The 16,804-nt window shown below is 38.3% G+C and overlaps 1 protein-coding gene across 5 annotated transcripts in view; it reads left to right on the forward strand.

Annotated features, from left to right (window-relative positions):
* Positions 1–16,804, forward strand: part of PIK3CB (phosphatidylinositol-4,5-bisphosphate 3-kinase catalytic subunit beta) — a 154,341-nt gene that overhangs the window by 123,732 nt on the left and 13,805 nt on the right. For all 5 annotated transcript variants that reach the window (XR_013347118.1, XM_077826519.1, XM_077826521.1 and 2 more), the window contains 4 exons: positions 2,790–2,968; positions 3,639–3,748; positions 4,210–4,288; positions 16,155–16,322. Coding sequence is in view for 4 of the 5 variants with exons in the window: in XM_077826519.1 (XP_077682645.1) it covers positions 2,790–2,968; positions 3,639–3,748; positions 4,210–4,288; positions 16,155–16,322 (536 nt within the window). In the remaining variant the exon portion in view is untranslated. The remainder of the gene's footprint in view (positions 1–2,789; positions 2,969–3,638; positions 3,749–4,209; positions 4,289–16,154; positions 16,323–16,804) is intronic.

The following is a 16,804-nucleotide window of genomic DNA, read 5'->3' on the forward strand; positions in this document are numbered from 1 at the left end:
ATCACAAGGTATAATACGATATTGGTTACAAATAATTGTCCAGTTACAAGCAACAAAATTTAAAGTTGTTTGTTTAATAATAATAATATTATAGACCCCATTAATCAAGGTATTTAAGTATGTGCCTAACTTCCTCACATGAGCTATGTCAGTGAAGTCAGTTGAAGGTAATGGGGACTACTCAAATGCTTAAAGGTTAGGGACATGGTTAAGTACAGTTGATTGGGGGCCATATAACACTTTTCATCCATAGTTCTCAAAGCACTTTTAACTCATTTTTGGTCACATTAAAGTTTCACTGAAATGAGGATTTAATAAAATAAAAACTATACTTACTTTTATTGAATTTCCCACAGATATACAATATGCCTTACCAGTGTGGCTAAGGTCAAACAACTGTGATCCGAGAAACATTTCCTCCCTCCCAATAATTTAATTAGGGAGTAGTAACAGTTTTACAGCTCTTTGCTATATAAATATAGGAAACAGAATCATTACAATAGTGAACTTTTGCTTAGAGACATTATACAGAAATATAGTCATCAGATCTCTCTGCTAACAGGCTGCTACATATTAACAGAGTGAGCGTTACTACACCACCAATGACGTCATTTCTAGTGATTTTAATAAATTGAGTGATAACACATATTTAGCAAACCAGGCATGTCTATCAAATGATAATATTCCAAAAAAAATGGACAGGTGTGCTGGGTTTTTTGCAGGTGAATGTTCTTTGAGTATTGAATAAAATTTAGCCAATTATCAAAGTACTTGTTTATCCTCTGTTTTTTTCTGGGTATGTGATTGCTATGGAAAAATTAGTATAACCACAACTTCCCATATGTTTTTTGAACCATTCCTCTAGAATTGGGCTATTTTTCTTTTTCCAATTAGATGCTTTCAGTAGCTGAGCAGCTACTACCAGATGAGGGACTAATTCTTCATTTCCTTTTGGGTGACCATTTCTGGAAGCCCCAGGAGATTACCAAAGGATAATTTCGTAATACCCATCAATTTGTGATATTTGATTACTGATTGCATTCCAGTACTTTCTGGGGTTGCCAACTTTCCAAACCCCACCCCTGCCTCGCCCCTTCTCCGAGGCTGTGGACCTGCTCACTCCATCTCCCCTCCCTCCATCATTCTCTGTCCCCCAGCCTCGCTATTTTCAGTGGGCTGGGCAGGCGGTTGGGATGTGGGAGAGGGTCAGAGCTCTGGTCTCGGGCTGAGGGGCTCAGAATGTGGGAGGGGGTGCAGGCTCTGGGGGGGAGTTTGGGTGCGGGAGGGGGCTCAGGGCTGGGACAGGATTGGGGTGCAGGGAGGGGGGAGGAGGCGGGCTCTGGGGGGGAGTTAGGGTGGGGGAGGGGGTTTTAACCTGGGTCAGAGGGTTGGGGTGTTGGAGGGGGTTTGGAGTGCAAGCTCCAGGCGGCGCTTACCTCAGGCACTCCTGGAAGCGGACGGCATTTTTCTCCAGCTCCTAGGCGGAGGTGCGGCCAGGTTGCTCTGCATGCTGTCCATGTCCTCAGGTGCCACTCCCACGGTTCTCACTGGCAATGGTTCCTGGCCAGTGGGAGCTGCGGAGTCAGTGCTAAGGGCAGAGACAGCATGTGGAGCCCCTGTGGCTGCGCCTCCGCCTAGGAGCCGGATGGGGGAAGAATCTTCTATTTCCTTCCATGGCCTTTGGCAAACTGTATATATTCCATAGCTTTCCCAGTCTTTAAAGCTCTCTGGTTCATGGTTTGGATTACGATATGGATTATTTGCAATGGGTGTCATTGGCAAGGGAAAAAAACTTACCTCAGACAAACCATTTCTAACTGGGTAGCTTTGTGTATCCTCCCCTCAGTTCATTTAAAAGTGAATCAACTGTAGTGAATAACTAACAAAAATATTTAGAGTGAATTTCTGGTCCCATTTAAGTCAATGACAAACTGCCATTAACTTCAGTGGAGTCAGGATTTCACTTTTTACATTGTCAGTGAAGATGGGAAAATCAAACGGATAAGTCCCATTTTAATGTTATAATAGAGTAGTTTTCAAGTGTTTGTTATAACGGTGGGTGAAATGGAGGGGTGTAGCACAATTTTATTAAACCAGTGTTCGCTATAGCCCTAATCCGGCAAAAACTTAAATTTAAGCATGTGCTTAATTTTTTGTGGGATCAGTGGCATGATTATACTGAGCTGATATAAGCCAGTTAAAGCAAGGTGCCTGAATCCATGTTTAGATTCTTAAATAAATGTTTTTTTCAGAGGTGATGAATGCCCACTGCTTCCACTGACTTCAGTATGAATGTAGGTGCCAAATTTTAGGCATCTAGTTTGAAATTTGGCCAGAGTTCTTAGAAGTATGTTGTATATGGAAGAGATGATGCATGTATATCGACAATACACTAAAATAAATTTTATGGGGAAAATTTTCAAAAACACCTAAGTTTTATTCTCCAAAATGATTTAGGAGCCTGTCTCATTGAAAGTGTGTGGGACTTAGGCTCCTGAGTGCCTTTGTCACTTTTGAAAATGCGATTTCGAAGTCTAAGGCACTTAAGTGCTCTTGAAAGTTTTACTCTCTTTTCAGAAATGGCATCTTCATTACAATCCACTCTTACTATATTGAAAGAAATCTGTTACTATTGCTGTCTTTAATATTTTAACCAAATCTTTAATTGGCCTTTTATTTTGAAAATGAGACTTTGCATTTGTAGTTTTATAATATGGATTTCAAATTATCCTTGTATTTAGAATTTCATAAATGATTCAGAAATTAATACTTTAAAAAATCTATTTCAGGTTGAAGCCCTCAATAAATTGAAGACCTTAAATAGTCTAATAAAACTGAATGCCATGAAGCAAAGCAAAGCAAAAGGAAAAGATGCAATGCACACGTGTTTAAAACAAAATGCATACAGAGAAGCACTTTCTAACCTCCAGTCTCCTTTGAATCCCTCTGTCATACTATCAGAACTATAGTAAGTTATATATGATTGTCTGTTTCCATTTTCACCATAACTTTTATATGGAAACACTTTGTTTTCTGTTGTCTGTGAAACTCAGCAGGAGCTCTGACACAGAGTACATTTTCAAGGGTGGGAGAAGGTCGGTCGGTCTGTCTGTCTGGTATCATCCTAGCTGTGTAAGCAAATTTCTGCTTTCTTAAGGGTAAGATGTCAGTTTTAGTTTGGGTTGAAGATTTTTGCTATCCACCTTAAAACTTAACGCTCTTTCTGATCTTGTAGTTATATATATATAAACCTAAAAGTCAGTCAGAGTACAGTCTTGGCTTCTGTTCAGAACAATAAACATGTTAGCCATTAGAATACTATGCTCAGCAGTTAAATACAGACAGAAAACTGTAAAATTTGAATGGGTTGGATTTAAAGAAGGTCATGTATTTTCTTAGAAAATACAGACAGCTATTTCAGGCATTAGGTTTAGTAATTTCCAGATATAAATTTATATAGATGTAAATTTGCCAAGTATAACTCGCATGATAGTGCTGAAATGAAAGTTTGGAATGGCATTCAACCAAAGTATAAAACAATTCCACACTAGAACTCTAAAACTTTTTATTGCACTTCATTCTTACAAATAAAGAGTGTTTACTTAATTGAGTAAAATAGTTGTTGTATTTCCCTCCAGTGTTGAGAAGTGTAAATATATGGATTCTAAAATGAAGCCTTTATGGATAGTATACAACAATAAGATGTTTGGAGGGGATCTCTTTGGGATCATCTTTAAAAATGGTGATGGTAAGTGAAGTTGAGAATTTATATTTTTTGCTTCTCCTTTTTTCTTTGCATTTAGACTGTATAGCTTTTTTGTTGCCATAAGTTACCCATGCCTTCCTATAACTCGAAAAGCAGATACTATTTAAGCCTAACCCATTAGAAACCCATCCATGTGTCATTTTATCTGTTGGGGCTCCGTATTTTTTATTAGCCCCATTTAACCTTTGGGACTGATGTAGTATTTGATTGGGCAGCATTCTTTGAATAAAATGTTATAATGTTTACTTGGTCCTGCTAGTGAAGGCAGGGGACTGAACTTGATGACCTTTCAAGGTCCCTTCCAGTTCTAGGAGATAGGTATATCTCCATATATTTATTATGTATGTTTTGATGTAATTGACTACTGACTTTTTATTGCCTTTAATACAAACAACATGAAATTATTCAATTAAAGTAGCATTTTTTTAATCTTTCTTTTGCAGATCTACGGCAAGACATGTTGACACTCCAGATTTTGCGTTTGATGGACTTACTTTGGAAAGAAGCCGGTCTCGACCTCCGGTAAGAATTTTTTCTGAATCCAATGCAAAGAGAATCCAGTTTCCCTGAGTAGACAAGGTAGTCTCTAACTGGTACATTTTCACTTCTCATATCAGCAGTTATGCGGCTAATGCAATTACAGAATTTTTTCCCAAGTTTTCAGGCCTTCTGATTAACAAATGTGCCTGCAGTTATCATGGTTTCACATGCAGTAGTTCTAAATGTATTCACAAGTTACATTCATATTCAAGCAATTATTTGATTATTGTCTGAAGACCACTATAAAGGTCCGAGGTCTTGTTCTGCAGTGCACAGTCTTTAACCTTAACTCTTACTTTGCTTTCCTGAATTCTCTTGCTTAGTTTTCCTGCAGTTCAGTGTGTTGATAAAGACTGATAAAGAGGACAAGGCTTTGGGAAAAATAGATTAGATTAGATTTGGCAAGGTAGTACAGTCCAGTCTGACTGAGTCTGTCTCTCTCCTGTGCCAGAAATCTTAACTGTTAACCCAGGATCTTCAGCATAGCTTCTACACCACATACTGAGGAATAGTGTTCAACAAGGCTGGAATCGGGGAACCAGATACCTATAGCTTTAGCAAAGGGAATTGACTGTTGAGGATGTGACTGTTTTCCTTGTCCCAAACTTATCTTCTCCACTGGACAAGACCTTTTTAGTGACAAGAATCCATCTGACTAAAACAGCCTCAATGCCCCCTGAGCACTTAAAAGATAGAGGTTCATTATTAAAAGCGCATCTGCTGTGCCAGCTAGGATTGTCTTCGCTTCCTCAGTCTTTTTTGATGAGATTTCACTTGCCCGTAATTAAAATTCAGATTGCCTTTCTGCTGCTCATTGTCCCAGCCTCGGGCAATATGGACCCACAGTAAATGAGCCTGACTTTTCAACTAAGGGAGGAGTCCAAGAAGGCATCCCCAACCATTCTCTGCATTTTCTCCTCAAAGACCACTCAGTATTACAAAGGAACACCTCCAAGTTACGAACACTGGCTTTCACAGCTCTCCTCAAAGGCCCTCCACATAGGTTTATCCTCCTTGAAACCTAGCAATGCTGCACCCCTCAACCCAGCTTATCCAAAAAATTGATTCATAATAGTCAAACAGTGCCAGGCTTCCACTTTTCATTCACAATTAACTCCTCCAAACTGCAGATTGCTGGTGGACAGGTGCAAATTTAAGGATTGACACCTATATAAAGGGGAATTCTGCAATGGCCAAAAGTTTTGGTAATTCCATTTTTTCCAGAGAAGTCAATACTACCTAACCAGTTGTTCTCAGCATTTTTTGGTTTCTGACTCAAAATGGTCCAAATTATTGTGAGAGAGAAATACTGGAAGTAGTGAAGTGAATGGGAAATGATGTGCTTTTTTGTTGTGTACCAAGCAAATATGCTGTCACCTTTGTCATGGTGAAGTCATCTTGTCATGTTATTTACACACATTTTTGTCTCGCATTTGAGTGACTGCTTTCATGCCATCAATTGCTTTGTCTGTTTGGCTTTCTTTTGGAACTTAGGCCCAGATTTTTAAAGGTAATTAGGAATTGCTGCGTTCAGTGTTAAAATGCCTAACTGATTTAGGAGCCCAAATCCCATCAGCTGTCAATGGGAGTTAGGCTCCTAAGTGCTTAAATCAGTATTACAAATGAGATTTAGACTCCTAAATCATCTAGGTGTTGCAGCACTGAACACAGCGAGACCTACATACCTTTAAAAATCTGGGCCTTAGTCTTTTGGTGACAGGAAACACTTGAATAAGGGTGTACCAGTCAATTTTTATGATTCTTTGGTATATGTCAGGAATATATAGTTCTGGAAAACATTGTCTGTGATATTCTGTCATGTAATGATTTTGTGGATTAACTGTTAACTTGGTCTTTCAGAACTAATATAAATGTGCTTCATGTTGTGGTCCAGGAAGTGGTAGTCCTAGTTAGCATTCAATGCTGTGTATCTCCAAGTGAGGTAAAAACTTAGAAGGCGAATCTCTGTTTGCCAGCCAGAGTAGAGAATTTTGACCAAAGAGCATAGTTATGTTTGGCTACAGCTAGGGGGACTAGCCATTGGCTGAGCCATGAATTATCTAGGGGGCTAGCCACTGGCTGAGCTGTGAACTAGCTGGGGGTGGGGCTAGCTACTGTGTTGAATTCTGGGAGTATGTGGATCTGGAATGCAACTTCGCAGTTCTTTAATAACCAGACCTAAGTGGCAGGCAGAAAAGGATTGGAAATTAGACACATTAAGCTATTCATGAGTAGATATCCATATGGATCCCTTACAGGAGGATTACAATATCCGATTGAGAAGTATTAGATCTGTGTGAGACCCAAAGGCCATGGAAGGAAATAGAAGATTCTTCCCCTGAGCGTTTTTTAAAAAAAATTCTCAAGGCAGCATGAATTGTCATTTTGATGTGCTCAGAGTTATTGTATCACTGACCTACCAACTCCAGTTAAGCACTTTAATCTCATACAGCCCTTGTGCAGCTCTCAAACTGAGAATACATTTCAGCGGCAAGTATATGGCATAGCTGTGCTGAGCACCTTTGAGGTTTGCTTGCTTTGATGCCTTTAATGGTCATTCTGGCGCAATACTGAATGGGCTAGAATGTTTGAATACCAAGTTCAGCTGACTTGTCTTTGCTCTGTATCTCCAAAAAATACATAAGTATGAGGCCTTTGTCTCTGTAAGTACATCTTCCCCGGTATGAATCTTCATTCACATCTTCAAGGCAGGTTTCAGTAGGGTGGCTTTTCCCAGAATGTCCAATACATATCAGTTAACTATTACTTTTCAAGGGCTTATGACATCACCTTGAACAGTACTTCATTGCCATCTGGAGGGAGTCGGGCTCTTTACATAGAGTGTAATTCAGGATATAGACATCATGTCTCAAATATAAATGTGTCACACAAATTATTAAAATCATCCAAATTTATAGACTGATGAAATCAGGCTAGATATGGCTGTCACAGCATGTCATTTTAGTATTTTTTCATAATTCAAGTATTTCTACTGGGTTGGAGTCCACTTTGATTTGTTGTTTTACTGGCATTCATGTCTATATTAGTTGATATTACTGGAAGTAGGTTTCGTACTACTACTTTGTGCCAAAAAGTTGGCTTATGATCATCCCCTGCATATATTTATAACCCGTGTAGCTACTTCCATTAATAGCAGCGTCTCAACATTTCTGTAGAGTGCAAAAATGGCCACAAAGGAAACTTGCACAAAGTTCTTTTGGGAGCAAATTATGTTCTTGTATATGCACTTGTAGTTCATTATTGAAATCACTCTCTGAAGAACAGATTTTTTTTTTTATTGCACAGCATATTAGTGTACCACTGTCTTTAAATGTTAATATTTGTCTTTTTTAACCCAAACTGAAACCTGAATTCTGTATTTTTATTTTGTTTGGTAATTTGTATTAAACTGGATTCTTACTTAAAATTTAAACTGGCAAGTGTTACAGTAGAGGGAAAGAAGAATGTAGACTAAGGTTCAAGACAGGACTAGGAAAAATTACTATCCCCCATCCACCCGCACCTCTCCCTCCCTCGAAGTAAGTATTTCAGTTCATTTGTTTGGAAACAGTTTGAACTAGTGCAAACTATCCTAATTCTGCAGAATTCTGGGATGTTTTTCACAGTGAAAAGTCTCTAGCATAGAAACCAAAATACATTTTAAGTCCTTATTTACAATGACCCAAAAGTAGACACAAGTAATCTAATGATCTAAAAGAAGTAATCCAAAAATAGTTAATACTGTAATTTTTAATTAAATAAAACCGAGGAATTTTGCAATGTTGAGGAGGGAATGGAGTTTGCCAAATCTCCCAGTGTCGTTTTACCTGTTAAGAGAATACTGCCTATCACTGCAGAAAGAAAAGGAGTACTTGTGGCACCTTAGAGACTAACCACAAGTGCTCCTTTTCTTTTTGCAGATACAGACTAACACGGCTGCTACTCTGAAACCTATCACTGCAGGAAATTGCCCTTGTGAATTTCTGTGCTGAAATTGAAACATCCTCTTCAAGGCATTTAGGCAAAAATTTTCTCTCAGCTTTCTATGGTGTATTTAAATAAGTGTCTGACTTAAGTTGGGTAAATAAAGGAATATTAGAGTTAAGATCATCAGTGTGATCTCTCTTCAACCTTTTATAAAGGGATCTCAGTTGTGTATGATGATTCATGCTATGTGAGGGGCAATACTTAGACTGATCATTTTCACTATGCCTACTTTTACCAGTTTAAGTCAGAACTTTAACTTTTTTAATGTAGTTTTGTATTCATTCTAGTCAAATTTGAAGCATATTTAGCACAGTCTAATATAGCCCGAAGGCAAAGTGAACAGAGGCAACAACATGTGGGACTGTTACAAATAAGCCTAGTTTCTGTTTGATGTAAGGTAATGCATGCCTGGTGAAAGTAACTTTCTTTCTTTAGTTTTTTCTACTTCCGTGCTATGTTTAAATAAACCTCCAGTGAGTTAACTCTTAAATGCTCTTTTTTACTAGAGGTGTTAGCATAATTTTAAAAAAATGACATTTCCTTACCTATTATATTGCCTTTGTTTCCTAATGACAGTTTTTCAAGTTAAATAGTTTATATATGCAAAAAAATTGAGGAGTACTTGTGGCACCTTAAAGACTAACAAATTTATTTGGGCATAAGCTTTCATGGGCTAAAACCCACTTCAGTTCTTCTGACCTGGAACACACCTCCAATGTGAATAATTACTACATCTCATAGATGATGTATATAATGTCATTGAGGTTTAGTTCCTGCACTGAGCCCTGAAAAAGTACACTTTCATTTATTCTTATAATTGGATTATAACTGATTCTCATGAAAATCTTCAGAAAATGCTTTTGACTTCTGTGCAGTCAAACTACAATAAAAAAAGAGAACAAATAAATTTTATATTAAAGACAAGAAGGACTGGTTAAGTATGATATCCCTGTAATAATTGGTTTCTTACCACTTGTTCCCTGATAATATAGGGAACAAAGGGTGAGAGGGAGAAACATGATGTATTAAATCTGCGAAGCAGTTTGTCCGTTTCACTTCTTGGTATCTTTAGGGGGGTATATGTACGTGTACGTTTACCTTACCATGCTATAAATCCTTCATTGCTGTATTATATTGGAAGCATAGGAAAATGCCACAGTTTATCCTAGTAAAGTTAATATTGAAATAAGATGATGTAAATGTTTTAAAGTAGCTCAATGTACTGCAATGAAAACATACATGATTTTCAATAATTTAGGGATTGGAAACTTAAATTAATAGTGCAGATATCACTCATTTTGGACCAGTTTTGAAATGCTATTTCTGAATGCCAGTGGAACAGAATATAGTGCCAATCTAGCTATTATCATGGGTTTATGCTAAGGAAGGAATAAACATAATTTCCTGCACCTAAAGAGAGGTAATGAGGGTTGCTTAACTGCAGTAGACTTCTGACATATGATTTACCATAATGTACTTTAATGAAGAGGGCAAACTTTTTAATCATCAATGTTAGTAGTCATGAACTTGACACTTTTTTTTTCTTCCAAAGGTTCATCTTTAGTACCCATCTTAAAGCTTAAGAGTTGCTCCTATTATTACCATCTTTAATGTACATCCCCAGATCGTAGTCACCCTCCTTCTACTCATTGACGACTGGACTGAACAGCACAGAACTTCTTTCAGAGCTAGTAGGCCCTGCTCTTATATCTTCCAGTCTTTGTTACAGAGCAACATAAAGAACTCACCTCCTTCCACCCACTCACTACAGCACTCAACATGACATTTTTGCACTAGTACCAGTTCCAAGAGTTGAAATGACAAGATAAGGAATATAGCATTATAGTGCAGGACACTAGCTATTAGGCAGCTGCCTCTGCCACTTCACCCACTGCTGAGGATACATATACAAGCACACAAATGCTAGTTTTAGTTGACTATCCTCCCCCTGCAAAAAAAAAAAAGAAAAAAAAGACTGATTTCTAAGAACATCTTTGGAACTAATGTTTCTAACAATACGTTGATTTTTTTTTTAACAGCCTTGCAATTTAGCATTCCATGCCGTCATTGTCCATAACTTGAAACCATGTGAGGTGCAGGGTTGTAATCTTTACAGTTTGTGATTTTAATTGCTAAACTATATACATCTTTGCAGTAAGCTAGAAGTCAGCATATTTTTAAATAATATTCAGGCTACACCAGCTGGAGAATTTGATCTCATCATTTAAACATTTGTAGTTGAAGACTCATAGTATGATTTTACAGGCACATCGCATCAAACCACACAGATATGGAAAATTATAAACAAGTTACCCATCAGGAAAATATGCTATTTATGAGAAGATTCCTTTTAGTAAAGTCTAAGATATAAGAAGAATTTAAATAGACAGATTACTTCAGGAAGTGTATGTTTGCTTTAGGATAATTGAATGTTTGCTTAGTTGTTGTAAAGTTGAACATCTGATTAATTTTTTCTTTGAAAAGAGAGAAATATATTTGCAGATAATTTATACTATTATGAATAGCCTACAGGAGGCTGCTCTAATACTTGGGGAAAAGGACTGCCTTCCTGGCAGCTGGAGAGCACCAGATCAGGCATTCCTCAGTTACTCCCTTCTCAGGGGTAGACTCTATGACTCCAGCCCAGCCCCACACACAGCGTTTGGCAATTGGGAATTAATTTGATGGGTCATTAGATGTGTTTTCTCTGACTGACCTACTTTCTAAGGTCGTCAAAGGGAGATGAAGAGAGATGCCATGCACTCCAAAGATTGCCTCCATAAACTCTCAGAAAGAGTCGTAAGGGGAACCCCCACAGAGAGCTGCACCGTAATGGAGCATAGGGCTGGTTCAGACACGCTCAGGGTTCCCTGTGGATCTGTTTGATTGGGAGCCCCGCTCTCATCCATCCTTTATAATTTATGCTTACAAACAAAATTCTGAGGGGGTGTAGAGGCTGCAAAAAGAATTAAGAAGTATTCAGGCAGCAGTATCCAGATGGTGATCCGGGCACACTGAAATAGCCTTAGTTATGACAGCAACAGTAGCATATGCTGGAAGCAGGGGAGAGAACCATAAGTCACCCCTACCACAAAATCAAATGTAAATAACCCCAATTCTACAGCACATGTGTCTCATCATAAAATATAAAAATAACCAGGCTGAGCTCTTGTGAGGGTCAGGTGTTGGGTGTGTCTGCTGTTCACGAGGCATAGAGCCTGAAGAAAGGATTGAATAGCAGACTTTGAAAAATATGTCCTCAATTTATTTGCTTGAGGACTAAAGCTATTAGCACAGGGGAAAAATACTGGTACTTCCACACAACTGAAGTCTAACCATATTAATTTCCACTGACACATCTTCAATCCGCCAAACAAAACAATTCAATCTGGCTGAAAAAATCACCCCTACCCCTCCAGTCCAGTCAGTTCTGCCCCTTTCTCCTCCAATCCTCCTGCCCCCCATTTCTTTGAATGATAAGTCTCCCTTCTGCTGCTGCCCCATGTGCTCTTTTGGGTGCACAGAAGGCCCTAGGCTTCCCAGCTTCTCCTACTTCACTCTGGATCCTTATCCACCAACCACACTCCTGTGAAAACAGCCAGGCTCCAGTTGTTCTGTTGCTTCTTTTCTCCACCTTTCCTTTTAAAAGAGCAGGAGCACTTGCTTACTGCCTCAAGCAGTCTTCTCATGGGAGCCTCATCCAGTCTGGGGCCCCCTGCCACCACAGATTTTGCAGCTTCAGTGAACTGGCCCTGGTGCAGAAAGCACTACGCAGCAGATGAGCAGTCTGGGATGGGGGCCAGAGTTCTCTTATAACCACCAAAACCAGAATGTTTATAGCAATTCTAAATGGAGGCTCAGTCCAGTTCTTCTCTTCTGCTTGGGATCTATGCAAGGACAGAAACTCCAGCAGATCATCCTCTCCTGGAAGGGAGACAAAGTATTCAGATACTTGGGAGCATGTGTTGGTCTTCTGTGCTGCACAGCTGGACAGGGGTAGGAGATTTAGAGACCAACCTTTCACCTGGATATATTGACTTGCTTTACAGTCAGCTTATCTCATAACTTCAGGTTTGTCTACACTGGGGAAATGAGTGGTATTTTAAAATATGTTATCCAACACATTTTTAAAACCATTTTGCCACAGGATTTTGGGTAAAGATAGTTATGTTTAAAAAACATGCTATCTGGTCATGGTTAACTCTTAGAGGGGAGTGAACGGGAGTCAACACAACTTTAAAATACCACCCATTTTCCCAATGTAGACAAATGTTTTCAAAGGCTGTGTATTTTTTTCCCAGGACTCAACTGAATTTTCACATATAAACCAAGATGCTTTAATCCAAAACCTACATATTACGGTGGTTGGTGTGCTTAGTTACTACATTGATAGACAAAGAGGGTTATATACGTATATTTACCTTTATTGTCAAGAAGCCTACAGTGGATTTTCATTTTTACCTGTATTGATAGGTGTGAGGTCTGGCATTGGCACTGTGGGTACTACAAGTAAATTAAGGAAAGTTTATTTTAGAAAAACCGAAAGAAAACCTTTCTTTGTCTGTAGGATTTCAGTCATTTAGTAGACTGAATGCTATACCTGAAAATAGAAGAACATGCTGATGTAATGAAGTACCAATACTCTCCCATTTATTTGGAAGAGATCCCTTTTGAAGAATTAAACTTTTGAAATAGTTAGGGATTGAAAGATACTAGAGAAAATACAGTGCAGAAAGAAGATTATATTTATTGCCAAAGATTACTTATAGATCTGTCAGTGGTCTTTACATGGTCTTCAAAAAGGAGGAAGGTATCCCACTGACAGATGTTGAAGGCAAAAAGGCTAGAAGGAGATGGACAGAGCCCTGAGGATTTGTCCCCAATTTGACTCCTGTCAAACTGTCTCTCTGACAAGAATGTTTTTTCCTCCAGTTGTAAGCACACTGTCCTCCAGGGGCTGAATAGCTTTCATCATTGCTTGCTTTTGAAGGGGAAGTTGTTGGATATGTGCCAAGTTAAGCTACAAGTAGGGTAGGTTGAAATGCCATGGAAGAGCGCCAGCTTGCACTTTAACCTAGCAATACTTGGCTTACATTTTCATGTCGTGATAAGGATGGGCAGTGTTTCCTTGCACCATGAACCCTGGTGTTATGCAGTTGTTATATGTATTCTTTAATTCCAGTGTGAAAACTCTGTCTGGGATGTTGGGTTTTTTTTAATTGGGAAAGAGACTGTAATAAAAAAGAAAAGGTTACAAATCTGAATTTTTTTTAGTTTGTTCATTATAAGAACAGATTTCTGAAATACTGAGCAATAATATGGATATATCTTACAACCAAATCATCCACATTTAGGCTTTATTTTATGTGTCTCAGACAGATTGTATTACATATATATGATTCTGTTATTCCGCTGAATGGTAGAGATGGAAAAAGAAGTAGCTCTTTTCACTGCCAATGGAAGATTATTCCTTACAGTATGTTTTTTTTTTTTTGTTGAATTTTATATGTCCCAAAAACACAGTTTCCTGAATTGTGTCGGGGCTGCTAAGAGATGTTTACTAGAGAGGAGGGAGGGGGAGATAGCTGTTGCCAGGCCAGGGTTGGGATTCTCAATCCATGTATTCTCTTCAGTCTGCCTTCTAGCTTTGCCCCGACTTGTCCTTCCGCTGGTCCTATCCCTGCCCTAGACTAGGAAACCATAAAAGGGGTTGGTGGCTTTCAATGGTGAATTCTTGACACAGATTCTGAAATGGTCCTGCATGAAGAGATAATATGGGTGACTGGCAGCAGGAGGCATTCTACCTGCTCATAGCAACCCAGAATTCAAACATTTACATAGTGAGAGAGGGCTAGAGAAATTGTGAGGGGGGAGACTCTGTTCTGCAGCTCAGAGTGAGGAGAAGGGAAAGGTGTGGTGGGAAAGTAGAGGAGACTGGCAGGAGCAGGGTTAATTCAGCATCTGTCCCCACCCTAATGGACAAGAAGGTCAGTTTACTTTTCAAGACCAGTGGGTAGTAATTTTAACCGTATACTTTTCAGCTCATGTCCACTATATTTGGTGCCATATTTTGGTCTAATTAAATGAATCCTAAAATCAGTAACCAGCTTTTTAATATTTATGAATATTTTGTAATTTCTGTTGTAGTGAATATAGTAAATTTCAGTTTTAGAATCAGTTACTTTAATGAAGAGATATAAAATAGTCTTCTTAGGGTTAATGGTGGGAATAGTGTACAACTAGAACTCCAGATTTGATGAAACTGCTTCATATTTATTTGAATTGTAAATATTGTTAACATCTATATGTGACCCTATTCTCCATACTTGTAAATACCTCAGTTAAATTACTTCTGCATTAAATAACCCTAATCCTGTTTTTTGTATCGCCGTCTACACCTCCTCACCATATTTTTTGCATTTGTCTGGTCCAGTTTAATCTTAGCTCTAATTTACTTCAATATGAATTATCAAAACTGAAAACCGAAGGGATTGCCATTGTTGAGTATAACATAATGATGTGTTGCCAATATGCTTCTCTCTAGATGGACTTCGCTATCAACGTCAGTGCCTGTGGTGTGCACTTGCTTGCCTTTGACAATTTTCTTGATTTTAAATTAGTGTGGTGGTGATGGATGGTAGAATGATAACATTTTGGTGTTCTGTAAAAGAAATTCCAGATTTGGGTTTTTGTAATAAGAAAAGGAGTACAGCTCACTTCGCTTATGCTAAAATAAATTTGTTAGTCTCTAAGGTGCCACAAGTACTCCTTTTCTTTTTGCGGATACAGACTAACACGGCTGCTACTCTGAAACCTGTCTGTAATCAGCAGTCCAGAATGAAGGAGTGTACCAACTTTCAGAATTTTATCTTGCCTATGGCACAGATTGTTAAAAGCATATATATTCTGTTAGATATGTTCTGTATTATTTTCTCTCTTTGTAATGCACCCAAGCATCCTATGATGGTCATTCTTAAACACTTTGGGGGAGATACTGTGCTACCTCTTTATTAATGTCTTGAAACTTTTTAATTGAACTAGGAAGAATGGAAATCCGATAGATATTGTGCTAAAACATAGAGGGGGCTGGATTTTCATTTAAACTAAGGCACCTTTAAACCACTCTTAAACCACACCATTCATTAAACCACCCTATAAAGGAATCTTAAAGTGAGTGTGAATGTAATTTACTTCCTCTTTACAGCCCATTTACACTGTAAACTAGCAACTGACATGAAATGGCTCCCTCTATTGTTTTTCTAACAGAATTACACTTCAGTAAAAAGCAAAGTGTTGCATATTTCCCATATAGTAGAACCCCTGTTTTACAAACTAATTGGGGACTGAGGAGTTTGTAAAGTGGAAAAGGTCTTAAAATTAAGCACTCAGAATTACAGTAGTTACAGTGTATAAATTGTTGTATTGTGCACTGCATCATTTTCTTCTTGTCCTTTCAAGTATTGCAAAGCAATTTCCAATACACTGAAGGCATCAAAATGTGAAAGGATATTGACTTGTTCTTCATCTACATGATTTTTGTTATGTGATATCTGCCCTTCCTGCCCTTCTTCTCCCCCTCCCCACCCCCGAAAAAATTCAGGAAATTGTTTCATAGAAGTGGCCATTTGTAAGATTGGGATTTGTAAAAGTGAGCTTCTATAGCAGTTTCTGTATTTATGTAGTGGAGGGAAAATACTATTTTTAAATAAAGTGTTGATATTTTTGCTCTAGAAACATGTCCATTTATTAACTTCTGAGAGTTTATCCTTAAAATTAACATGGACATTCAGCTCAAGAATGTTTGTGTTGAAAGAAACAATCTTCCTAATTTTTTTTAATAGTGTCTCTGTTTTTGTTTCAGGATGTTGCCATATGGTTGTTTAGCAACAGGAGACCATTCTGGCCTTATTGAGGCTGTTTCTGCTTCAGAAACCATTGCAGATATTCAGTTAAATAGTAGCAATGTTGCTGCTGCTGCTGCATTCAACAAAGATGCTCTCTTAAATTGGCTAAAGGAATACAATTTAGGGTAAATTTTCATGTGTATTTCTTGCTTATAACTTGTTATAAAATTCCTTACAAAGTGAAAATCTGTTTTGAGGATTAAGAAAAAATCCCATTTTAGGGTTCAATCCTGCAAAGTGATTCAGAGCACCCTTTTTTCATGTAAATTGTCCGAAAATGTATTCTGTTCTCAGAATTAGTAGAGGATACACTGTATTATTCACACATAATAAATAGGTTTGATCCCCCTCTTTAAATTCAAAGCAACCTTAATTCTGGAGCCATTATAGCATCACCATAATGCATATCCAGAAGGTTTGGGTGAGTTTCTGCACTGCACCTCTAAGAGGCTCAGCAGAAAACTCACATCTCAGGAACTGGGAGAGGCTAAGGCGGCTGTAAGCTCTGCAGTCTCACGCATAATTTAGACAGCCCTCAGGACTTTAATGGGACCCACTGGGCCACAGCGCTGTCTGGAATCTCCAAGCACTGAGTGCTGTATCCCTG

Source organism: Eretmochelys imbricata, chromosome 9 (assembly GCF_965152235.1).
Source record: "Eretmochelys imbricata isolate rEreImb1 chromosome 9, rEreImb1.hap1, whole genome shotgun sequence".
NCBI lineage: Eukaryota > Metazoa > Chordata > Testudines > Cheloniidae > Eretmochelys > Eretmochelys imbricata.